The sequence below is a fragment of the Kwoniella pini genome, chromosome 7, assembly GCF_000512605.2.
Source record: "Kwoniella pini CBS 10737 chromosome 7, complete sequence".
In the NCBI taxonomy this organism is placed as follows: domain Eukaryota; kingdom Fungi; phylum Basidiomycota; class Tremellomycetes; order Tremellales; family Cryptococcaceae; genus Kwoniella; species Kwoniella pini.
The window spans coordinates 1,289,524-1,315,248 of NC_091722.1; the positions used below are offsets into that span (position 1 = coordinate 1,289,524).

Below are 25,725 nucleotides of genomic sequence, written 5' to 3' on the forward strand. Positions count from 1 at the left end.
ATAAATCTTAATGAAACCCGTTGTATCATGCATAAAGTAAATACATTATGAAATATACAACATGAGCTTATTCTACGATATTCCTTTATACACATCTCTTAAGATGAAGTATCTTTTCAAATTACATATATTAGCTTCAGATTATCTGATTACATTCAAAAGATAAAAAAATTATCAACTCACAATAGAAATAATCATCTACAAGTGGTAAATAACCTTCAATCAATTCACCTAAAAGTCCAATCAAAGGTATTCTTTCTAAACTTTTTGAAATTTTTAATATTTTTGATCTTGTAAATCCAATCCACATAGGTCCAGTTAAGAAAGCTTTAATTAATAATTTTTTATCTTGATTTGAATTATTTTCAATTAATAAATTGAAAGAATAATGATTATTTAAATTAATTTTAGGTCTTAAATAACGTGACATTAATAATAAACGAATTATAGATAAATATGGAATATAAGATCTTGAAATTGTAGGTAAAGAATATGATTTATATCGATCATTTTGATTCTATTTTATGTTTTCATATTAGTTTTAAAATATTTGACTGCCTCGGAATGCAAAAAAAACTTACAGCACTTCTTATTAATAAAAGTACATTAATTAATCCTATTGAATTCCAAATTATTTCTGAAATGTATTCTTTTCCTTTCAATTCTTGAATTAGATTTAATGGATGATCTAAATACGATTCAGGTAAATTATTAATCATAGGATAGAGGTGATCTTTCAATGGTGCGTAAGGTGTCAATGAAGGTGTTAAAGGAATTGATTTGATTAAATCCCCATTTGAATTTGAGATTGATGTAGATGAAATGGTTTCTGGAGGTAAAGTAGAAGGATCAATTACTCGTTGAGGAACAAGTTGAGATAAAACTGGTCTTTTAGTTATTCTCAATATGGTTAATCGTAAAAAAGTCCTATATGACATTTATAAGCTAATCTTATTTTCGTTTGATAATCTTTCCAAAAAAAAAAAACTAATAGACTCACTTGATCATTTCAATAATTAAAACAACTTTCCACCTGATTCTATCTCCTCCTTTCCTCTTGGCAATCATTTCAATAACTAATTGCACATATCCAATAGTATTTAAAGCTTTACTTGCCCTTCTATATGTACTTGATTCCGTACTCCAATATCGTGTATATCTCGTATGTTCAGATTGAGCAGGAAGAAGAGGTAATATTCTATTAGGTATGACATTTCCATTAGATGTGGACAAAGAAGCTGGTAATGAATTTTGAGTTGGTGATATGAATGGATGAGGTGGTAAAGAAAGATGTTTCGGTATATGAGAATAAAGTATTTCATCATGATAATTCGATACTAGTCCTAATAAGGCGTATACTATGAGAGATCAAAAAAAAATCTTGATTAATTTCCTGCGGTTACTCAAATTATTCAGTATATTTTCTAACACTTACAGCCCTCCGAAGCTAATTCAGAATCTTCAAATCTACCAGGTAACAACCATGTCACATTGCTTAATCCAGATTCGATAGTTTGGACCGTTGAGAGATTGGAAAGGAGGAGAGAATGATAGGCTGTAAAAGGGGACATCGTAATGGGTCAAGACACAAAATCAAATCAATCCAACTGCCTTCCCGTTGTGAATGAGAATGATATATATATGAACAGACTCTGTTGGTTTTGTGCTGAAGATGAAAGACAAGTAAAAGGTATTTCAACACTGAAAAAGAGCATTTGTATGGTTAGTTTGAGTTAATCTCGGCGATTCATATACCCGGACTTCACCGTAATAATATCGCAAGATTTCATTTCCAAATTTGAACCAAAACAATTTTAATCTTTATTATGAATCTTTTATAAACAAATTACATATCATCTATTCAATACATAATAAATGATCTAAGGCAAAATGGGTAAAAAATCAACTTCTATAATTAAACCAAATGCACAAGCAAATTCAAGCTCAAGCTCAAAAAAGATATTACAAAAAAATGAAAAAGCAATAGAAAAGACAAATTCAATAGATGATATATTCGCAACTTCAAAAAAACGAAAAGCCCAAGAACTTCATCCTATTTCTCCTCAAAACAAAAAATCAAATAAGAAAGTTGAAAACTCATCTACAAGTAAAATTGGATCTTCATTAAAACCAAAAAATGTAGAAAATGAAAAAGGAAAAAAGAAAATATCACAAATCGAGGATGATGATGATGATGATGAATACGATTCAGATGAATTTAATTCAGAAAATTATTCTACTGAAGAAGAAGAAGAAGAAGAAGATCAAAAAGAAGAAAAAAATAAAGTAGAAGAAGTTTTTGATCCTTCTTCTTTAATTGAAATTAAAAAGAAAATTGAATTACAACGTTCAAAATTTAAATTAAAACAAAAATCAAAAGATAAACAAGATGATGCTTTATTTGCAGATTCAAGAGGTTTAGGAACTGGTATGTTATCTTTCTTTCAACTATCCCTGAAAATCCTTTTTCTTTTCAAAAAAAAAATTGAAACTAAATGATTAATCTCTCATTTTCCTTAAATCATTTTAGGTAGAAAAACTGAAGAAGGTTTTACAATTTATAAAGAAGTTGATCTTCAAATTGATCCTACAGCTGGAGGTGAGTTTTATATTTTTGACACTCAGATACGACGAGCATGTTTCTGTGAGATGATTTACTTGATCATGCTTTCAGGTACACCACTTTGTCCATTTGATTGTGATTGTTGTTTTTAATCCTTGCCTTAAAACTGCTCATATTTATTATTTCATCATTATAATTGACTAATTATACGTGTATCGTCAAATCATAAACCTTACTGTTATTATATATACCTATCATTATATACCTTATCATCATGCAGGTCAATCAAGATCGTGTATAATTTTGTCATTATAGAAAGTCATAAGGGGTTACAATCCGTGTTTCGAGATCTGACAATACAATCCTAGCGATGCGTGATACTTCCAATAAATTACAACTTGTCCATCCGCTAACATTCCCCGAAATCACATTACATCACGTCCTCCACCATCTCCTTTTCTTACCTTCCCCAGCCTTGACTCCAACTCTCAAACCCATCTTCTCCAAATCAACCTCATCTTTACTCTCTCGTAAAGCCAAAACTACTCGCCCCTTATCAGATTTGATAGTTATTTTGGAATGATCATTTCTTGAATGACTAGCATAACCTCCATATAGTTGATCAAATAAATCACTTTGTTCCTTGAAACTCTTTGGAAAGATCTTTTCAATTCGAACAGTACCTTCGTATTCTACCGAATTGGACCTCTTAGCGTCCCTTGATAAGGATAATGGCACCATAAAGGTAGTGTAAAATGATGAATATGGGTTACTTATTGGTTTCAGTAATGGGGAGATTATCGAAAGAGTCTCAGGTGGTCGAGAAGATGTTATATGTATTGGACCGTGGAACTCGTTCGGTCTGACATCCATTGCCAACGTCAGCCATGCGGTCACTCTCAGGTCAAAACCCGGTAGCTCACAAAAGAACGAGTACATCCCCAGATTTCGTTTCTACCTTTAGATCAATTTGTCGATCCGGATTCAGTTCGAGCTGAATGACAGTCAACATGTGTAGTCAGCCATGCTGGTTTATACGAAACCATCCCGCCTTGAAAATGGAAGTCGACTCACAAGATCGACTTTGATTCCTCCCGATCTGCTTGTAACCTCGACTCGCGCTTTTTTCCTACCCTTATCTTTCGCCCAAGCATCTTCCACTTGATGCGAATTGATTATTCCCAAACCCAATTCGATTCCACCATGTTCACTCATGAATCTGGCGTCTGGTGCAACTACCCATTCTTTAGCCATTTTAGCCAGTCCATCAATTGGTGCTCCTATCGTACTATCGTATCTCGTCTTTGGTCCACTCGAGAGTCCACTCAAGGCAATATTTGCCGCGTTGGAGACTTGATGAGGAACTTGGAAAATCGACTCTTTCAATGTGGGATCGAGGTAATGTGTTGACCAGATACACATTCTATCTTGTGCTCGAAGTAAAACTTCCTTTTCCGCATCCCTTTTTACAGGCTGTACAACGGGGACGTTTGGATCCGGAGGATAGTCCGGCGCGCCTACGGGAGGAGACATAGGTATTCCATGCGTATTCGAACTTGATGGTGCAGAAGCCGAGGCTGAAGAATTAGAAAAGGCTGTACCAACGCTCGCTCCAGTACTGATGGGTGGTCTTGAGAACGTACTAGGACCGGCACTTGCATTCGACGGGCCAGCAGACAGATTTGTCGATGAGCCCATGTTATTGTATTGTTGCGATTGAGCTCGTTGATGTCTTCTCGGTGGAAGGTTTGGAGGTGGTGCACTTAAACTTGCATAAGCGTGTTGAGCTGATGGAGCAGTCAATTCGGAGGGTATTTGAGGTTTATAATCGGGTCTAGGTTTCAATGGATCAGCTCAGCGTAATTTGCCAGTAAATAATAGGTGACGTCGTCTTTGACTTTTTGCCGTAAACTGCGGATATACAGGAGGGGAGTGATCAACGGAGATAACCGAATATACTTACTCCCATTGAGGTGGTTCCTTCAAGCGAAATACAGATGCTCAGCTAGCCTTCTCAAATAATATGCGAGAAAGACGTACTGGAACAGGTACATTCGTAGGAACAGGTGGCAAAGCTCTTCTTCTGCTTCTACCGTTACCTGCACCTTCGATCCATTCGTACGCTCCATCCCATTGCTCGTGACCCATCATATCCACTTCGGACTGACTACGTCTCATCGGCAATTTCGGTGGAATAGGTCTAGCTGGTTGACGGGGGGGTAAGCTTGGACGAAAGGTGGTTTCGGGTATATCTGTATCATTCGGTCGTGGAGGAGGGGTAGGTGGTTTCGGGTTTTGTAACACATTTGGAGACGAAGGTATAGTTGGTAACATTGAAGCTTGATTCAATTCGGAAGTTGCTTTGTGTAATGGAGATTGAGGTGGCGTAAGAGTATGACCAGATCCTACACCTGCAAAAGCTCCTTTCGGATGAGTGAGAACATCTTCTCCACTTAAACCCAAACTCGTATCGTGAGTTTCAATACTCGCGCCGTGGAAGCTGATTGATTGCGAATTCGAATGACCGGTGATAGAGCTTGCATGGCTGGATGGGAGGTTGAGAGATGCTTGATATGCCGATTCCAGCGCATCCCTATCGAAATTGAGTGGTTGATATTCTGATAGTGACAATGATCGGGGTCGTTGACTAGGTGATCTGTTGGGTAAAGAATGGCGAAGCTGATAAGTTGACGGTAAGGCCATCTTCAATGCGGTTCGAATCGGGTTACAGCGTCGATGCGATCAAAGGGGGGCATCTGAATGGCAGTCCCATGAACGATCTATGATGTACGATTATAGTTGAAGGAAGAGTATCAAGGTCAGTTAAGCTTTGAAATTCCATCCGACGTCATAAGAATGAATAATTTGAGTAATGTCGCATTTTAACCTATTAAACCTTAACTGTGCCCTAGCACATAAAAGGGTAAACTCATGGGGCTCCACATGACGCGTACAGAAACACTCGAGAAGATCTCTGTGCCGGTTCAGCTGGGTCCTTCAAGGCCCGAGCGAGATAATCCATACTAGGTTTATGGAGATATGACCTGAATGTCAGAGCTATGTGATGATGTCAGGACGATGTCTCGCCGTATCAATCATCGTGAGCAAGATGTAAGCGGGCTGGAAGAGGTACGTACACTCTATTCTCTATCTCATAACAGTAGCGTTTGAGATTTAAACAGTGATCAAGGCTCAATTTGGACCAGTTGAAAGCTGACCCCTGTCCCATATAGCATCAGCTTTGACGCTTAAGGCTCAACGTAGGGCGTGTACGTGAAGTATGTAACAATGCTGGTCCACGCACAATAAGCAATACAAATTGCATCACCATCAAAGCGGCGATCAATGCGCCCAAGTACACTAAAGGTACAGTGGATGACACACGGACACACCTAACAATACCCTCACGGTTACCACGCAACTGTATCTTGACCTCTCTTTCCCCACTGATGGAAAGAGATACGTCGTTTCTCTACATTAACCTTTCTCTTTCTCTTGTAAGGTCTCTATCGCCTCCTCCTTACTGACTTTCAATAGACATGCAAAGCCCCTTGTAGGCCACTTATTCTGTCACAGCAAAGGTCCTGAAGAGGAAGACTGACGTATGGAGAATCGTGTCAAGTGAATAGGAGAGGGCAGTGACGTGGGTGAGTGCTTTTGGATGTCACCGACTATCAAATTGCCTTGACGCCCTTGCTGAATATGCCCAATACCTTGTAGTCGGAAATGTATCCATATTATCAACCACCCGAGTCTATTGAACATCCTCTTCAGACTCAGCCACATGTATACCTTCCTCATCCTCCGAATCAGAATTTCTATCTTCCGCCGTTGCCTCCTTATAGCGCGCAGCGTTTTACATCACAACCTCCGTCAACTGAGACTCAAGGACATGCTAGAAGACCCTCTCAGCTGAATCCAGAAGCATCGTTATTTAGCTTTGAATTCCGTCCCGTTGGGGGAGTCTCATCCATGGATGACGGATACGGTAGATTGAAAAGACATCATGATGATCCGTCAGCACTGGGAATAGATTATGGAGATACTGGCGAAACCTTGGAGCGAAGAGTATCACCAAGAAAACAAGCACTCAAAAAACCAATTGAATCGATACCACCCCATCAATCTCAATCGCATGGCTTTGAATCGAGGTATCCTACAAGCTTACCACGGGAATACGATTTTCCGCCCCAATTGCCCTCCCAGCCATCCTCAGATACTCGATCGAATGTCCCAATCACGTCAGCTCCGACCCTTCATATCCAGAGGGAAAGTCAGCATTACGGAACCGACAGGGCGATGCTCGGCATCTCTAGCTCAGCACATATCTCTCCCCAAGCCAGCGTACCTACGTCTCATACTCGCGATCAATATCACAAGTATGCTGTACCACCACCTTTCAACAGGGCATGGACTTTACACTCAGGCTTGACAACATCACTCTCCCCTCATCGTCCGACAACTCAGGGTCTACCATTGACTGACTCGTCACTCCCTCATCCCCATTCACAAGGTCGAATCTCGCCTCCTCGTTCGGTTTTCTCCGCTCCATACGATAATCGCTCACCGACTTCCGAAAGGAGGCTCATATCTCTTTCGCCCAGCCTAGGGAGGAAGAGAGCAAATTCGCCTTTTGAGGGGGAAAGAAAATATAGAGGATATAGAGCTAAAGAAGGTGGACCTCCGAAAGCCGTGTTGGGAGGTCCCGGCGGTAAAACGTTCGATGAGAGGTTAGCTTTGAAAAGCACTGCTACTTCACCTAATCTCTCGCCGCAAAAAGGTCCCACGGATACGGCCACTCCGTTGAGGAATACGATAGGAGTGTATACCACTTCGGAAAAAGCGTCGGAGGAGAAGTACACGTACAGAGGCAAATTGATCGAAGTCAAACTTCCACCTACAAGCTATTCCCCACCTGATTCACCACCTAAAGCACCACTTCCAGACTCAAATTTTGATAAGGTAGAGCAAGATGAAAGGGAAATGACAATGGTAGTAGAGAGACGACCTCGCAAAGAAGCTTTTCCGTGGCCGGAGTCGAAGATGAGGCTCTCTCCTCCCGGTATACCTCTTCCCTTGTCGCCGGAATTGCCAGGCAAAGATACCCTCAAACGACCTAGTATTGACTGGCCCGTAATTGAGAATACCGGGGATGTTCATGTCTGGAGAGGCAAAGAAGTCCAAGTAACTTTGCCTGATCAAGTGAGTCAGCTACCAATTACGTGTCTACGCAATGACGGTCATTCAGCTGATGAAACAATGTAGGACTGTTGGGAGAGATTGCGACCGCCTATGCCATCGGCAGCAGAACTGGATACCGAGATTGACACGGATGATGAAGAAAACGGAAAGACCGAAGCAGAAATTTCAGCCGTACTTCAACCTGATACACCTACCTCCCAAGCCGGAAAAGATAATACATCCGTGAATACGGTAGAAGATGCTATTCACCTCTCGGACAACGAAACCCAGGAAGACAGCCTAGCATGGGACGAGTGTCTCATTTCTCCAGTTCAGGACCGATCGATGCGTGAGAAGATAGAACACAGCTCAGGAAATACATTTTTCGAAAGCACATTGATCCCTCATCCGACCTTACCTCCGCGACCAATCACCAGAGAAGATTCAATAGCTTACGACCCAATTTCTGAGATATCCAGTCCGACCAAGAGGTCGTGCTCAGGCAAAGATCTGGGTAACGCTGATTTTGTGAAACGTCAACTAGGAGCGCTTTTGAAGGATACAGATGCTAAAACGACTGGTCATGCGACCAGTCACAACAGGGAAGTTTCCATAGGATCGACTATTTCCGGGAAACGATCCGATCAAGATAGCGTACAGGAACCTGATCAGCAAAGAGAAACATTCGATATCAATGATGGCGCGACTCCAGTGCTTGTATCAAAGAGCGTAGCCAGCAAGAAATCGAAGATGAGGGCCTGGAGCGATGATGAAGATGACAGTGCGATTGAGGATGACAGATTGAATGAGGACGACTCTCGACCGAGCGGTGAGGATAGCCTAAGCGAATCAGTTTCCAGTCCTGCAAGGTTGGAAGATGTCGAGAACCAGAGTATCCACCACAACACAGCTCAACCAGCGCAAGAACGTCAAGCGGAGATTGCACATGCACCACGTACCGCGGTCCAGACTTCTTCTAAGATGCGAGCATGGACCTTGGAGGAAAACGAGGTTGATGTACACGAAGGACGTGGCATATCTGGACCCGCTCGAATCCCGAGCTCTTCACACAACCATTCTCAGAAGACCGACAGATGGAAGAATGACAGATTGGGTACAGCTGATTTCGAGGATGTTCCACTCATTGTTACCGAAGTATCCCAAGCCAAATCGATGGAAAGTACGGAAAGTAATGGTCGTCTTGACAGCTCATCACTCGGTACTCCAATTAGGGTCCCCTCCAGTACAGATGAGATTAGTGAATTAGGAATCAGGGAAGCTAGGCTGAGTTTCGAGACCGAACATCCGCGACATTCAGACATCCGTCATACAGTGAGTACTTCAGCGACTATGGTCGCCATGGAAGTGGTACATGAGCTCACTTTAGCCATCACAGAGAGAGGGTAGCCAATCCACATCATCTTCATCATCTGAACGACCCCCACGGGATGATCGTTCACCGATCAAAAGGGAGGTCGAAAATTCCTACCTGCCATCAGACACACCGACTCTACCCTTGGCAGAGCCCATCGTATCCCTAAAGGAGATCACCATCTATCCCTCGAATCCTATTCAGCTGCCTCCTACCCTTAGGCCGAATGCAGAAGCTCCACCAGACGTACCAGCACCGCAATCGATTACTACGTCTACAGGTAGCGCTGATCCCGAAGTCCAACCTCCAACTCATGTCCATTCTACCAGATGTTCGCCATCGATACCTCTATCGCCAGTCCCGGCAAGGGATGTCATTACCTCTTCTCCAGCTAAGATCGAAGAATATGCAACCCCGCCTCAGTCAACTGGTGATACATTTGCTTCTGCAGCTTATATGACTGCTGATGGATCGCCCCTCATACCTACTAGAACTTTCGTTGATACATCGCCACAACCCTTGCGAGGACTTCTACCTGATCTGTCGAGCTGGAGAGAACCTGTACCAACGATCTTAGAAATGCCCTATGCTGGACAATCAAGCGATGCAAGTGAGGAGCTGGATGACTCATACGAGGCGAAAGCTGAAGACGGCCTAGTCTGTCCAAAGCCCTATATCGAAAGGCAAAGAGAAAGAGGCTTCAGTAGATCAGCAGCTCCGAGTCCACCTTCCGAAAGACAGGTCGAAAACCCTGTTAACGAAACTGAACCTTCGCCTGACCCAATGGTCGTTAATACAAAATTCAGACATTGGATCTTCCCATTACAAGCAGGTGACAGTGATCAAGGACACAAAGCTAGGCCATCAATAACAAGAAGACATACAATGCCGCTGGGAGATTACTTAGATGAGCTGGAGAATCTTCATTCAACGGAAAACAATGGTTTGGGAGTGGCATCTACATTCGCTTCGAGAGTCGGGGAATTGCGAACTTATTTCAGAGCAGACGAGGAGATGTCTAGGGGCAACTCGGCTGAATTTCCTTTCCGGAAGCAAAAGAGGGTATTGGGCGTCGTCAATATCGATAACATAGATAAAAAGAGCCCGCTAGCTACGCCCACGTCGAATGGAAACGAGGCTGATGGACAAAATACGAGACTGGATGAGATACTGCATCTACTCAGGAAAGGGTCGGGAAAAGATCGCGATATGAAGGACGGTATAGTCGAAGCCTTGCAAGGTGAGCAACTATCTTCTTTTTCAGTGAAAATGCCGCTAAAACCGGTATATAGCTTTTCTTGCCCAATCACACTTGCCTCTTACTCACAATGGGACTTTCGAGACAATAAAGCCCATTCTAGAAAAGCATTCTCGACTTCTGACATCGATCCATGAATTGGCCAATTTGCCTTCCACTCGTTTGCCTGTATCTGCGGACTCGCCGGAGGAAAGAGATCAAACACGTAACAAAGAGCTATTCGCAGCTATATTGACAGGACAACATGCTATTCTTTCGAAATTTGAAGAAGTAGCATCGAGCCAGTCAACAGGTTCTGCTACCATATCTCAAGCGATAGAAGCTCTACAAAATGCTCAAAATGCCGCTGAACAACGTCATCTGGAACAAGAAAGCCAAAGCAAGATTATAATGGCATTACGCGAAGAAATCGATCATAAAGTTATTTCCATCACTGAGTATCGAGCTCAAATGGATGTACTGAACCAAAGATTGAATGATACGCGATGTGATAAAACAGAACTTCGAGATCAGATGCAGGGATTGATGACTCGGATGGAAGAGATGACTTTGAAAAGTAGTAAAATGGAAAATGAGCTAAATGGAGTATTGGCGAGAGCCCTAGCTGCTGATTTTGAGAGGGACGCTTTAGCTAGCTCATTGAAAGAGGAAAAAGATATACAGGATAGCTTGAGAAGTGAATTAAAGGAGTACCAGCAGCAGGTGTGTGGTCTGTTTCCGGATGACATGTCAGTTTGAGCTGACCTTCTTGACGTAGCTTGAGAAAGAACATCGAAACCATCAAGCCAAATTAGCAGAGAAACAAGTAGAGTTTGATTCGATGCAATCTGCGATCCATACTCAGCTCTCTGAGATCAAAGAACAACGACAAGCCATCAAAACTCTTCAAGAGACTATATCCACACATGAGCGAGAGCAAGTCGCCGAGACAGAGAAACGACATGTGGCGCAAGAATCTGCATTAATTGAATTCAGTCAGAATGCTTTGACGCATCAAGAGGAAATTATGGCTCGTCTAAATAAACTTGATGAGAACATGTATGAGTCTATGGGAAGTAAAGTCAAGGAGTATGAAACTGTGTTGGACAGAAACAGGACCTTACAGAGTGAAGTCGATTCTTTGCGGGAGAGGGTGAGTGAGATTAATTTCAATTTGCGTTTGTCGTGCTTCTGTTTCCACAAAGAAGCTGACAATGGAGACTCTTTGTTATAGCTCGCTGCGTCAGCAGACCGATTTGCGAAACTACAATTAACCACTACGGATACCGTCTCAGCCAACACAGCTATTCAACTGGCAATATCTGATAAATTAACAGATGAGACAAAACGTAAAGAAGAAGCTGAAAGTAAAATGGAAGAAATGCGTAAAGAGCTAGAAAAGGTCAAAGAGGAAAAGATCAATTGGCATCTAGTAGCAACTGAAAGACAAGCTATGGCAAGAATGCAAGAGGTGAGATAACGTGTTTGATGAGGTTCGACAAGCTGATGTTCAAATTTCGATTAGATCCAATTACAAGCTTTATGTCAAGAAAATGTATATTGGAAACAATTTGCTTTGGATGCCGATAGAAGACGGTTCAAAGACTTTATGGAAACGAAACCTTTCAGGAATGAAGATGGATCTGAATTTGTGAATATCGATGGGAAGACAAAAGAAGAGAATCAAGGGACATGTTAATCAAAAGCTAGCTAAATTTGTAAAGGATTGTCTTTGATCTTGCTTGATAGTAATCTGTGATACATTTGTATGCGCTTATCTTGCTTGGTCCCATTTCACATTTCATATTTCATACTTTACGATCTCAATAATATGAATAGACATAATTGAAAATAAAATTATCCTCTCAACTTTCAACTCTCAACGTTCAGACCCCCTTGTCTCGCGACTATGATTTGGAATCGTATCGACAATCTGATGCCCTTGAACTGACTTATCAACTTTAAAATCCAATTCATAATCAAAATCTAAATCATTCATCCAATCCATACCTAAAAGAGCTTGCCAACCTAAAGGATCTGATGAATCAGGTAATCCAGAAGTAGTAGGATCCTGATCTGAAGGAATATACCAATCATTTTGAGTATTTTGGACTTGTTCACTGTCAACGAAATTCCTTTGTTGTCCTTGATTATAAGTTACATCGTTATGGTAATTTGTAAAATCGGCTATATTTGATAAAGACGGTGTGGATCTTGAGAATATTGTAGGAGCTGGTAATGGTACCATTGCAGCATCTGGAACAATTCTTTCCTCGACTGGATATTCTGTCGATTGATGATGTTGAGGTAGCGAAGAAAACGGATCTGTGGTGGGGTGACGTATACCCGTCTCAACAGTTGCTTGAGACTGCGGGTATGGCCAATCACCTGAGGACGGATGAACTTGTATACTGGCTTCTGGTTCTCCAGCTTGCAAGTGCGAACGAGCTGCAAAATACGTGTGTCGGTGTATATCTTCCAGCTGTGTTTGCACCGTATAGTCCAAAATGGTCGATTGTTGAATATCTTCTATATGTTCCGCTGTGGCTAGACATGGTCTTCTTGTTCCGGTTGAAGCTGGTGTTGTACGTCCACTAGCATTTGCACTTCTCATAGTGATATCTGTCTCTTCCCTCTCCCTCTGAAGAGCTTTACTTTCCATCATTTTCAATACCACAAGCTCAGTCTCCAACGCTTCATCCCTTCTCAAGGTCTTCTCTTCAAGTGCAATATAATTTTGCAACACTTTTCGAAGTGATCCTTTTGGGAATCGTGAGTCTTTGTAGCCCATATGACAAAGGATTCCTAGTATAGTGGCCGAATTAAAGCCTGATGCGACCTGTATCGATTGTGACTTTTTAGCACTCATTCCCGATCAAAGTGAAAAACCGAAGGGGTACTGACTGTCATCCACTTGAATCTATCGAGAGGATCGAGTTCATTGAACAAGAACCTCAATTGTAGATCCGCCATAGCACTCTGTAAAAGAGCGTTTCTACTAGAGACATATGGATTATCTACCCGTGGATTACTGGTTTTTGCAACTGAAAGAGATCTTAAGAGATATGGTCGATGAAGAGATATTCTAGCCAAGTGAAATTTTGCGTTTAAAGTTTGACGTTGAATAGGTAACCAATTATATGCTTTTTGATTATCCAAACTGAAATCTGTACCTTCTCTATCAAGTTTAAAATGTGGTGGTAAATCATTTTTAAAATTTGAAAATAATTCTTCACACATTTGAATATCTGAGTATTTCCTAGCGGTCAGATTAAAACATGTTAATTGTACTGTACCGATGATTTTTGCCAATCTGCAATGTAAGATTAGAAATGTAGTTTTTGTCGGTATATTCAAACTTCGAGGGAAGATTTCTGAAGGTTCTTCCAATTCTTCATCGTGCATATTTGATGGTTCGAGTGTTGTGAATTCGTTATCTTGGATACATACAGGTCGACCAAGGAACAGTGAAATGGAGCTGGACAAAAAATTAGTCAAATGTTAAGAAGACTTCTGAATGGAAGTGAACGCACCGATCAACAGCATAAAGCTCTGCGGTAGAAGCTCTATGCATCAGCTTTCATTGATACACTTACAAAACCATGACTTACGAGCCCACAACCTTCTTCGCAGCTCTGCTTCTTTCGTAGACATTCCTTTCCAGCTTGATCCATCAACGTGCATACTATTCTAACGATATCAGTCGAGTGATCTACAGTCGTGATGATTGGGTATACACTCACCCTTGCGCTTGAGCAGATCGTATGGCAGTTCCAATTGCAGCCCATGCTTCTGGTACTCTCCTACAAACATTCAAGTACAAAGCAATCTACCGAGCCATATCAGCAAAATATCCAAGGCTCGATAGAGGAGACACACCGGTAAACCAGCTCTGACCGTCTCCATAGACTCTCCAAAGAAATTCGAACTTTCCGTCAAAGCTCTCTTAGCGGCCCAAGACCATTTTAAGGATTTTTCTTCACGATCTTTCAAGCTTAAAGTCTGATTTTCAAGGCCTTCTAACATATCGCGGATAGTAGTACTTTGTCTTTCGGTTAGCTCCAACCTATCAATTTCATTCTGTCTGGATGATTTTTGAGAAGGATCGTGATCCAGTAAGACTCCTAATGCAAGTACAATAAGTAATAATGCCAAGTATCTCAAATCCACTTCGGAAGACCGTTTGACATTATAATCATTCCAGAATTTATGGTAAGATATCATAAAGTCAGGTTGATAAAGTATATCATTATGGCTAAAATTAATCATCAATATGATACATATGAAGTAGAATATCATTTGGCTCACCTATTGTACCTGTCGAAGAAACGTCTTACATATCGATCGCATTCTTCTTGAGCTGGTAAATGGCTAATTAACTCCCTAGTTTGTGATTCCAAAGTATAAGGTTTGACACTATCCAATCGTGAGGCACCTCGATAAGGTGCATGTCGTACATCAGAAAGTGGAACGGTTGGCATACTCTGTAAAACCGAGCGAATCAGTAAAACATTGATCATATGCATTATGGCTCACTGGGTCTACGCACTCTGATTACTTTCGCGGCTAGCTGGGGACCAAAATGACTAGTCCCAAAGAACGTTTCTACAGAAAGGAAAATATAATGAATGCATCAATTCATCAATCGGCGAAGAGCTCTTTATGTTTCCTCTGGTCGCTTGGACAACAAGACAAGTTGAACTCAAACGCACTTTCACCCTTACCATCATCCCACGGACCTCTATGGGTTCGCATACTACCCACACCTCGAGCTTCGTTCTCTTCCATCAATCTTTCCGAACTGGTTGAAGTCACTTCATCCCTATCACTCGCATCGCTGCCGACATTGAGATTGCCGAACATGTTTCCAGCTGAAGTCGATACTGTGGGTGGTGGTCGAGGCATTGGGGTGGGTTTATGATCCATGTATGAGCGCCAAAATCTTCCCAAGCTTGATTCTGAACTCGCTCTAGATTGGGTAGAATCAATCTGGGGTAGTATCGGTGTGCTTCTCTCAGAGGACACCGGATGAGAAGCTATGGGCTTCAAGTGATGTTGGATATGTCGCTGGAAGGAGTCTATGATACCTGATATTATTACGGATACAACTATTAGCTGGACCGTCGCAATAGCATATTGTATCATGATCGAGAAATCTTACGAGAATCTTCTTGCCGTTCGTTCCTCATGTCCCACATAGGCTCTACCTGTTCATCTTCTCTGGTTTTGACAATGGGCCTCGCCTCCTTTGCCCTTTTCTTTCCCTTGTACGAAGTGTTTGTTTCCACGTTACCTGAATCCGCCACACTCTCATCATCTACCAAATTTTTCCTCGACTTCTTGCTAGGCTGACGGGTAGGTGAAGTGGAATGCGCATTAGGTTGTTGCCTTGCCTTGGTTGGTTGGGCGTAGTCATTGTACGAGGTATCCGTGATTGTCGTAGGGTATTTGCATTCGACTCTTCGTTTGACGCACAGACCGCATGGATTTGACCCGTCACACTGGCAAGAAGGTGATTCAGCGGTATAATCACAGATATGTCAAATCAACTTACTTTCTGCTTACGTCTATTACATTCTATACAAGCAGTAGCCATTCTGCCTCTTCTTCGTTTATTGTCGTTTGATGAAGGATGATAAGAATGTGAACCTGGTTGGTAGTATGAGTTGCCAAATGGAGGGTTCGCATAAGTCAATTGATGAGGATAAGATTGATGAGGAGGCGAATAGCTCATAGGCACATGATGAGAATTTGTTGATGGTCCTGCTAAGATAGGATCAGACTCATACGGATCGATGGAAGTTTTTCTATCACCAGGTAAAAGTAAAGGTTGTCGATTATATAAAGGTGGAGTAAAATTCGCTGATCTCGGTGGTGGCGGTAATCCCATATATTCCGCATGTTGATGATATTGATATTGATGTTGATCAATCGGATAATCGGGATTTGGATTATGATTCATCATATTATTATTATTATTATTAATTGATTGATATCGGCTTATTCTTTCATTTCCATTAATAAAGAGGTTTTGAGATTGAAATGTACTTTTAACAGAGGAAGAAAAACAATTCGATGTTGACGACGTTGATTGATTAAGAGCAGAATTTGAGGGTTCCTTTGAATTTCCTTCTTCTTTTCTCTTTTCCTTTTCCTCTTCTCCGTGACATATGATCTCATCAATATGTGGCAGAATGCTTTGCTGCGCCCTTTTGCACACCTTAGCCTTCTCTACTTCCATCGGGGAATGACAATGAGAAGAATCAAAACATCGTGAGGAACGATTTTGGTGATCGTCAGGAGTGGTTTCGTTGTTTTGAGACGGATGTAATTTGTTCACGTTGCTGCGCACGTCCTCTTTAGACATGTTTGGTGATTGTACTTTTTGTTCTTGATTATAATTTTTGCCAAAAACAGGCGAACGGCATAAATCAGGTTTCGATTGATATGAAAAGGCAGGAGAAGTAGGAGAAATTAGATCCAAAGCCTGGAGTTGATTTTGATGTTGTGCTTGTAAGGTTAATTGCTTATCTGATGAACATACTGTATGGTCATCATTTTGAAGGACTTCATCATTAATTTCTTCTTTCTCCTTGTGATCGGAATTTGATTGAGCGTTTACCATATTTGGTGATCGCAAGGAAGTGAAAGTTGATTTAGTATCGTTAGTCAATCTTTTCAAAGGACTTTGATCGTGTGATATCAATTCATCACCGATGAAGGGCTGTGCGGCAAATTCAACTTCTTTTTGATTGTTGTGGAGATTTGCGTTTGAAGCGAGCTGATCGTGATATTCATTTTTAATCTTCTCTTCTTGTGTCTCCTCATTCACTCGAGTATTGCTTACTTCGTTAGAACCAGTCCTGATGTAAGAGTTCAGCATGTTAAGGCGATCCGGCAAATTGAATTGTGTATGTTGATTAGTTGATATACTATGATTGGTGCTGTGGTCGTTTTGATCATTATCAATTTTCCCATCAAAATCAAAGCCTCGACCTTTTGAGGTTTTTTTCAAGACATCCTTTGATTTTGTTTGGTTATACATTATCAAAGCTCGGAACTGAGTTTGATGATTGAAAGAGGTACAATATGATCCGACCGGACACTAACCGACTTTGCGCATCAACTACTTAGCGTTCTTTCAAAGTGATAAATGCGTTACTTCTTAATCGTCGAACACAGGAATAAGGAGGTTTACTGTTTATTGAGTTTACGCTGGTTGATAGGCTAAAGGACAGGCGGTAAATTTGTGAACGGGAAATGACTATGAGAGTAGATTATTTAGTAACGCTCAGACAATATATGACCAACAGCAGAGGAGATGTTAGAAAAGGGATCCCTGAATGATGGAAAGAACATCACAGGTGGCGAATTATAGAAGGTTGTCGGGTAAAATTTTTAGGTTCTTGTACAAATCTTACTTTAGTGAAATTTTCCAAATGATGACGACGATTCGACTCGTTGCGACGTCAATTTGCAAGTACAATGAAGTATGTAGATGCAAGAATTGTGCTGATCGGATTACGACTCGAAATGGTAGATTTAGTTGTAGTAGATGACCATTAACAGAGGAATTTGTCATACAAATATGTCATCCTTTTGTCATCGTGAATATATTATAAACATCTATAGCTGTCCGTCTCGAAGATACAAGCAAGTTGAGTTGTGCAATTACATGGGCATTCGACGAATCTCATCTAAAGTCCATCCAGCTTTTTTCATACTTTCCATCCCTAAATCATGGACTTCCTCATCAAGATGTCTATATAAACGAATATTAGTTGACTAAAACCTTGAATTTTGTCTTGAGTTTTGAACTTACCTAAATAGCACTTCTCTAAATCCGTCCATTATTTCTCTCAATTTAGCTGCATTATATTCCGAACTACCGTCCAAAGCTTCTCTCAAAAATTTATCGTATTTGTCTAAACCTAATTACCGAAACGTACGTATTTCAATTAAGCATAGTAAATCATAACTTTAAAAAAAAAACTTGCAACTTACCATCATGTATAGCTTTATGAGATCGTAAATGTTCTCCGGATTCTCTAGCTCCAGCTTTGAATTGAGGCATTTTCTTAGCTAATACTGGAAAAATGTAAGTTTCCTATTATTTCTATGATCAGTTCATTATTCATACATTAAGGGAATATCTGATAAAGCTTACTTCCTATGTATAGATTAAAACCATCAGCGTTGATACCCTCTTGGAAAACAAAAGGGGACATACTATACGATGATGCATATCTAAATGTGAATATAATTGTTGAGCTTCCCTTATGAATCTCGGTAATGACAATCCTTCTTTACGAAATCCTCCATCTGCCAACTATATTTCAGTAAATTAGTAGATGCCTATCTGGACGAATTAATTGAACTTACAGTATAAACTCTGTTAAATTCGTATCGGAAATGGTTATGAAATTGATCCATATGATCTGCCATTCTAGACAAACCATAAATTGTCAGCTTGATTCTGTTATCTCAATATAATTGAGCTAACCTGTTCCATTCTCTATCTTCTTTTGATGGCATTGTTCTTAATTCTGTTGGGAAAGTACTTGAGGATTTTAGAGTATTTATCGATTTTGGACTGGAAGGTATAGTGGGTCTTTGGATGATTGATCTAAATTGGCGTATTCCAATTGGAAACCCCTTGATAGGGTTGAAGTGGACAAGAATGGTTGAAAAGATTATGACTAGGAACGCTACAATAAGGCTTGGTGTAATCCAGCTATTTTTACTTTTCGTGTTAGTTGATTTACTCGTGTGGGGCGATTTGATTGACATATGTTTAAGATACAATGCATTACTATCAAGAGGATGAATAAGTCTTATGGATATCATGAAGAGGGGATGAAAACAAAAACCCAAGTTCTGTCCGAACGCCGATCAATCTACCCAATCGTTTAGTCTAAAATTAGTCAGCTCATTCCAACGGAACTTAGTCATTTTACTCCTATGTAGGGTGAGGATGATATAAGATTATCCGCAAATATACGAGGTGAGCCTGATATTGCTTCTAATTCCAGGATTCACGAGATTCAGGGGATATGTATGATGCGTCACAGCTTGCTTAGACGTTACCGTTTCAGCTGTCGTTGTTACTTTCGGTATTGCATGAATTGATAGCTCAACTGCTGTCGTCAGAGAGCAAACTTGAAAGACTTCGGCGCAGAGAAAGAAATCACCATGATATTATTAGAGGTGAGCTTTTGATACTCAGTATTTTTTGTGACAAAGCTGACGACCCCTGATAGTCTCACAGCGTAATCATCAATGATGTTCTCACCGACAGATTTGACAAGTGAGTGACCGACCAATAGATAGAAGTACTAGTCGACAGCACCAGTCGACTTAGTGGACGGGATAGTGAATTCTTGCGCTGACTACTGATTGATGATTCGTAGACCATCTCGAGCAGATATTCAATTCGTAGATTACGACAATGTCAGATTCCACTTATCAACTCCTTCTTCTAAATCTCAAATACTCCTTTCTATGGGTATACAATGTTGGCCTGATTTAGTCAAATATGGTGCTCGAGAACACTTGCAGAGTGAATACGAAGGATATTGGTTGAGTGAACAAGACACTGAGCCAGAGTATAACGTTAGTTTGATTATTGATTTGGAGAAGATACCTGAGGGTGTTGGTAAGTTGTCCTCTTATCGAATTGCTATCCGTTCGTATACATGATCTTGCTAAAACAATTGGGTTGATAGATGACCGACTCGCATTAATCTCTAAACTTGCTCATCTAAAATCCACAGCAATGTCTTCACCCTTTTTATCCGCTTTTGCAGAACAAGCTTCACTTCAAGCTAATTATAAAGATGCAGCAGGTGCTCAAGCGAAAGATTTAGGTGAACAAGGAGAAACGAAAGGTGATCTTAAAATTGTGAGATACAGAGAAGAAGAAGCGATATATATTCAAGCGTCAAATGATCGAGTCACTGTGGTATTTAGTACGGTATTTAAGGAGGAGACTGATAAAGTTCTTGGAAGGGTGTTCTTACAAGTGAGTTCCTGGATAGTCCGACAGGGCAATACAGTACTCTTGGAACCCAGCTCATATCCCAATGGCTGTGACAGGAATTTGTGGACGCTCGTAAGCTCAATGCACTGCAAAACGCACCTCAAGTGAGATATTCCAATCGAGAACCACCGCTTGAAATCCGACATTTACCAGGATTACACAACGGTGAAGATTGGGGATACGTCACTTTCGGTGAGTATCGCGGACAATGTGTCTCGCTTTTCTGCTTGCCATACGTCAAAAAGCGTATATGGCTTTGTAATTGTGTAATTGAGCTGATAACCCTTCTTCCATAACATATAGTCCTCTTCCCACGACATTTCTCTAACTCATCGCAAGCACAATCTTCAATCAACCGTATCCAATTATTCAGAGATTACTTGCACTACCACATCAAATGTTCGAAAGCTTACATGCACTCTAGAATGAGATACAGAGTAGCAGAATTCCTTAAAATCTTGAATAGAGCTAAACCTGAAGTAGCTGCTGAAAGGAGAACCGCAACAGGTAGAACTTTTAGAACGCGATAAGTCTTACGGTTAATTGGGGTGGAGTAGGAATAGTTGTAACAAAATGTTTTAAATATGAAATCGAGTTCACCCTTGGGTTTGATCAAATTGAACAGCACTTGAATAGATCCGATAAATGTGTATGATCTTACTCCTTTTGACGACGATCAGTCAGGTAAGCCTCGAGTTGCATGAACACCATGAAAGAAGGAAGGATCCACTGGCAGATTGATTTTACGCACGATTGTTGAAACGGTCAAAGTTTCATCTTTACCGGTAGACCGATAACAAACTAGATAAACAAAAGTGCCTGTACTAAAAACAGGAATATGACGATTTCGATCACATATCATTCCTTTCAGACAAGCATTTACATGATAAATTGGATTTCGGTTGTATGATTCCGAATTACGATAATCAAGATTAGACTAGTTTGCTTTTGATCAACTGATAAGATTTATTAATTCATATTATGCTATAAAGTCCATCCTTTTGAACAAGGGACGAATTTGAAAAGAGGCGTTTTATTGAAATCTACCAAAATAAAATCAAACCTTACTTGTGTATAGATTATTCCGTTCACTACTTGGTTGTTCGCTCGCATAATGAAAGTATTTTAATGTAACAACGTAGTCATTTGGGCTTGTTCGATTTACTCTAACAACCATTTGATACATCACCCCAAACGCGACTTCTTTCATTTTATTCACCTTTTTATCTAGTTTAAAACAATTTACGGTTGTCTCTAAATTATGAAATATCATGCATCATTATTATATCTACATATAAACATTCAAAGTGACAGACATGTCGGACTAACGGTATCCGATTTCTTTGTTATTATGTTGTTCATTGTTCATACTGCGGGGGATATGAGGTATGTAGGAACGAGATATGTCCATCAGATGTGAATTATGATGTTTTGTTTTGTTATAAAATGGTACAGGGTCTAATTAGGAAATGATATTCACATTTTATAAACCGCCCGCGTTGTTGATTTATTACTCTACATATATATGTTTTACTACCTTACCACGTGGTATGATAAAATTGGGATGTTTGTTGTGTGCGACTGATTTTTATATTTACTAGACTGAAGAGAGTGTCACATTTACCCTAATCCAGCCTCTCATCATACATAACACTTGATTAAAAACATCCATCATTCTTCAATTCTCATCATCTTTATCTCTCATTCTCATTCTCATTCTCATTCTCGTTTCTTCTTCCTTTCTCTACTTCTCATCCTGTCGAAGCTGAAACCGTCTATACATTATTTTATTCCCCAATAACGACAAATACGACAGTGAATTAAATTAAGCGAACCGACACACCGGTAAAGAAAAAAAAAAACACCAAATCAACTCGACAAACAAGTCAACACCGACCTTTACTTTACCTCCTTGTTCCTACCTTATGACTTGTTGATCATTCAACCTTTACATTTTATCTTCTTCAATAGAATTCGTATTTAGTTCAGTGTCATTACCATCATCTTTCTTCCATTCTATTATCGTCATCAACTACTTCATAGTACGAATTGCATCTATCAATAGTAATTAAGCCGACCTATCACTCAACCCTTCCTGTGTTATTGGACTCTCGCCTTGTCCTCTTGATACTTGTCATCATTCATCATGGCTTCACGAGTGGGTTGTCTATCTGAATCTCTCGTAATGATTGCACAACTGACATATACGTTCTCTCGCAGGCAGCAAACACCCGACGAGCAGCAAGTCGTACACGAAACGATGAGAATGCTGCTCCCACTCAAGCTGGTTTGCGAACCAAAACTTCCCTTTCGCACCTTGGTCCCGCCCAAAAGGTCTCTGTAGCTTCTACATCTGGTACAACAGGAGCGGTAAAAAAGCCTGTAGCTGTAAAGGCCGGTGCTAAACGTACCGCATTAGGTGGTGTAGTGACTAACATTGTCAAAGAAGAGAATGTCGATGATGCTAAGAAACCTTGTAAGTCAACATACTCCACCGAAATCATACAATTCCACTGACGTCTTGCTGACATCAATTGGAATCAGTAAAAGCAGGTGGTAAACCATCTAACGAAGTACGACAACCGCTCGCATCCCGAACCAACAATGTTCAACCCACTCGACCTATCGCTTCCATCCCTCACCGATCTAAAACTACCCCTTCCACCACATACCCTTCCACCGACATTAAAAGCGAAGATGCTTTATCCGAGATGGATGTTGATACTCGAAGGTTAGAGTCTTCAGCTATGCCAATGGCCATGTTAACGGTTGATGAGGAAGCCTACGAAGATGAATCAGAAGAAGACGAGATGGAAGAAGAAGATGAGGAAGACTGGTTGAGAATGTCAGAAGAAGATGCTTACGCAGCACAAGAACAACTTGACTTGATCAGATCAACATTCAAGGACGATGTGGACTTGTTCGATACTACTATGGTTGCTGAGTATGCGGATGAGATTTTCGGTCATATGGAAGTACTTGAAGAATCTGTCATGCCTAATCCAAGATACATGGATTTCCAAACTGAAATTGAATGGTGGGTGGTCCTAACAGGTTCGAGTTTGAGCATTGGTCTAATGCATTGTACCTCTAGGACCATGCGAACAACCCTCATTGATTGGTTATTACAAGTTCACCTTCGTTACCACATGTTACCTGAGACCTTATGGATCGCTGTCAACCTTGTTGACCGATTTTTATCTGTCCGAGTGGTCTCTTTGGTCAAACTTCAATTGGTAGGAGTTACAGCTATGTTCATCGCTGCCAAATACGAAGAGATCTTGGCCCCTTCAGTAGACGAGTTCGTTTACATGACAGAGAACGGTTACACCAAAGATGAAATACTAAAGGGGGAAAGAATTATATTGCAAACCTTGGATTTCACAATTTCATCTTACTGTTCACCTTACTCTTGGGTGCGAAAAATATCCAAAGCAGATGATTACGATATTCAAACTCGAACATTATCGAAATTCCTCATGGAAGTCACCTTGCTCGATCACAGATTTTTAAGGTGTAAACCTTCTATGATCGCTGCTATTGGTATGTACCTTGCAAGAAGGATGTTGGGTGGTGATTGGGTGAGTCCGAACTTTGGAATATTAGCTATTCGTAAGCGGATTGACTAATGTATTTGTTGACAGAACGAAGGTTTCGTATTTTACTCTGGATTTACCGAATCCCAACTCGTAGCAGGAGCTACCTTATTATGCGAACGACTGGTCGAACCTGACTTTGAGTCTGTATACGTATACAAGAAATACGCCAACAAGAAATTCTTGAGAGCAAGTACTTTTGCTAGAGATTGGGCCCAAAATCACGCCGCCACTGCATTTTAAACGGATGGCATTGGATTGAATCTTCAACATCGTGAGTTATCCTTATACATGGAAACACAGAACCATAATTGATTTGTAATCTTCGTAGAAAGATTGAAAGGTTTTGGACAAAAAAGGGATTACAGAATATTTGAAAGGAACAAAGGACAGAAAAACAAGGCATTTTCTCATAAAGCATACCATATTTAATTGTTACATACGGACAATCATTCTTTTATTTATTTATTTATTCATTTTTTATCTTAAAGATCGAATTGTTTACATAGACATCAATTTTAAGTCTATACTTTTTTTTTCTATTTTTCTTGAAAGGTGTATTTACAATTTATACATAAATCTACTTCTTGCGCGAAAATATGTTTCTTTGGTTCTTATCTCGTTTTCGTTTATTCTTTATAGTTTTTAGCATACCCATACCCTCTCTTCCTATATGACATAAGGATTATAAAATATGTCACATGTGAATATATACGAATTATTATACGTTGATGAAGCTTTTACAGTGATTTCATATGTCGCATTCAAGTAGCAGTAGGGTTACAAACAACTCCAATGTTGATATACAGGATTAAATTGTATATTATTCGTCTATAAAGTAAAAATGAATGGCAGTGTAGGTCGATAAATGCTATTGCATTTACAAAATAAAATTGCATATAAACATTATTTTAACAATTGTAAAGGGTATACAACAAGATTTCAGTTTTTTAGTGATTTTTTTCTTAAATAGAGGTCAAAAGTAAATAGATTGCTTCTTTCGAATTTAAATTTAATCTTCAGTTTCATTCAATTCATGAGCACGTTTAACGACATTATTCTATAAAATTTGGAGATGATCACCAACATTCATAATCAGCTTATGTTTTTTTTTTTTTTTTTTTTTTCACCCTTCTTCTTTGGTCAAGTTTTTTAAAAGTAAATTCCCAAAAAAAACAAAAAATTCAAAAACTTACACCACTTCTTTCAATTATAATAGCAGGATCATCTTTTGAAGAATTTTTTGAAATTGTATTTCCTTTTTTTGATTTTACTTCTGCTTTTCCTTCTTCAATTATATCTGATACTTTACCAGCTAATTATATTTGTTTATCATAAAATATTAATTAAAATAAATTCACTTTTTTATATATAATTTCTTTTGTATTATAATTTATAAATTACTTACATGGTTGTCCACTTCCCCAATTCCATGAAACTTCATCTCCTTTATTTAAATTTGACATTATTTATGGTTATTATTCAATTAGTAATAGATGAATTGTTCAATTAGTTGGATTAATATTATTGTTAATATACACTAAAATTATCTCAACTTGTCATTCAAACATATATATATATATATATATATATATATATTGCCAAAGCAACCAAAATTCAGACGTTGTTGAACTTAACAACAATCATAACGTCACTTAAGTTTATGATGACATCAGTCACAACTTAATAACGATCGACGCGTTATTTCTTTTTTCCAAACATTACCCGATTTATCCT

The 25,725-nt window shown here is 39.8% G+C and overlaps 9 protein-coding genes across 9 annotated transcripts; 4 read left to right on the forward strand and 5 right to left on the reverse strand.

The window, feature by feature from the left end:
* Nucleotides 1-98: 98 nt before the first annotated feature.
* Nucleotides 99-1,571, reverse strand: I206_105627 (uncharacterized protein; the record flags this gene model as incomplete). The annotated part of the gene is made up of 5 exons (XM_019155219.1): nt 99-112; nt 184-517; nt 582-927; nt 1,001-1,358; nt 1,436-1,571. The coding sequence occupies 5 exons, from the start codon at nt 1,569-1,571 to the stop codon at nt 99-101; spliced, it is 1,188 nt and encodes a 395-aa protein (XP_019011373.1).
* Nucleotides 1,572-1,890: 319 nt separating this feature from the next.
* On the forward strand, nt 1,891-2,715 carry I206_105628 (uncharacterized protein; the record flags this gene model as incomplete). Its single annotated transcript, XM_019155218.1, has 3 exons — nt 1,891-2,428; nt 2,531-2,599; nt 2,675-2,715. The coding sequence occupies 3 exons, from the start codon at nt 1,891-1,893 to the stop codon at nt 2,713-2,715; spliced, it is 648 nt and encodes a 215-aa protein (XP_019011372.1).
* Nucleotides 2,716-2,998: 283 nt separating this feature from the next.
* I206_105629 (uncharacterized protein) lies at nt 2,999-5,266 on the reverse strand (the record flags this gene model as incomplete). Its single annotated transcript, XM_019155217.1, has 5 exons — nt 2,999-3,425; nt 3,487-3,557; nt 3,638-4,397; nt 4,527-4,543; nt 4,604-5,266. 5 exons carry the CDS (start codon nt 5,264-5,266, stop codon nt 2,999-3,001), a joined length of 1,938 nt encoding a protein of 645 aa, XP_019011371.1.
* Nucleotides 5,267-6,289: 1,023 nt separating this feature from the next.
* Nucleotides 6,290-12,052, forward strand: I206_105630 (uncharacterized protein; the record flags this gene model as incomplete). The annotated part of the gene is made up of 7 exons (XM_019155216.1): nt 6,290-7,765; nt 7,829-9,076; nt 9,141-10,356; nt 10,409-11,076; nt 11,132-11,506; nt 11,588-11,824; nt 11,879-12,052. 7 exons carry the CDS (start codon nt 6,290-6,292, stop codon nt 12,050-12,052), a joined length of 5,394 nt encoding a protein of 1,797 aa, XP_019011370.1.
* Nucleotides 12,053-12,232: 180 nt separating this feature from the next.
* On the reverse strand, nt 12,233-17,236 carry I206_105631 (uncharacterized protein; the record flags this gene model as incomplete). Its single annotated transcript, XM_070203159.1, has 11 exons — nt 12,233-13,192; nt 13,258-13,831; nt 13,887-13,905; nt 13,965-14,038; nt 14,097-14,182; nt 14,233-14,608; nt 14,662-14,837; nt 14,903-14,958; nt 15,066-15,440; nt 15,515-15,854; nt 15,908-17,236. 11 exons carry the CDS (start codon nt 17,234-17,236, stop codon nt 12,233-12,235), a joined length of 4,365 nt encoding a protein of 1,454 aa, XP_070059260.1.
* Nucleotides 17,237-18,024: 788 nt separating this feature from the next.
* I206_105632 (uncharacterized protein) lies at nt 18,025-18,888 on the reverse strand (the record flags this gene model as incomplete). The annotated part of the gene is made up of 6 exons (XM_019155214.1): nt 18,025-18,115; nt 18,176-18,284; nt 18,358-18,460; nt 18,584-18,682; nt 18,736-18,799; nt 18,857-18,888. 6 exons carry the CDS (start codon nt 18,886-18,888, stop codon nt 18,025-18,027), a joined length of 498 nt encoding a protein of 165 aa, XP_019011368.1.
* A 657-nt stretch (nt 18,889-19,545) lies between these two features.
* Nucleotides 19,546-20,922, forward strand: I206_105633 (uncharacterized protein; the record flags this gene model as incomplete). The annotated part of the gene is made up of 6 exons (XM_019155213.1): nt 19,546-19,560; nt 19,614-19,660; nt 19,764-20,008; nt 20,079-20,374; nt 20,449-20,584; nt 20,696-20,922. 6 exons carry the CDS (start codon nt 19,546-19,548, stop codon nt 20,920-20,922), a joined length of 966 nt encoding a protein of 321 aa, XP_019011367.1.
* A 1,616-nt stretch (nt 20,923-22,538) lies between these two features.
* On the forward strand, nt 22,539-24,231 carry I206_105634 (uncharacterized protein; the record flags this gene model as incomplete). Its single annotated transcript, XM_019155212.1, has 5 exons — nt 22,539-22,550; nt 22,613-22,868; nt 22,937-23,429; nt 23,487-23,973; nt 24,037-24,231. 5 exons carry the CDS (start codon nt 22,539-22,541, stop codon nt 24,229-24,231), a joined length of 1,443 nt encoding a protein of 480 aa, XP_019011366.1.
* A 769-nt stretch (nt 24,232-25,000) lies between these two features.
* On the reverse strand, nt 25,001-25,454 carry I206_105635 (uncharacterized protein; the record flags this gene model as incomplete). Its single annotated transcript, XM_019155211.1, has 3 exons — nt 25,001-25,048; nt 25,185-25,303; nt 25,397-25,454. The coding sequence occupies 3 exons, from the start codon at nt 25,452-25,454 to the stop codon at nt 25,001-25,003; spliced, it is 225 nt and encodes a 74-aa protein (XP_019011365.1).
* Between the last annotated feature and the right edge of the window lie 271 nt (nt 25,455-25,725).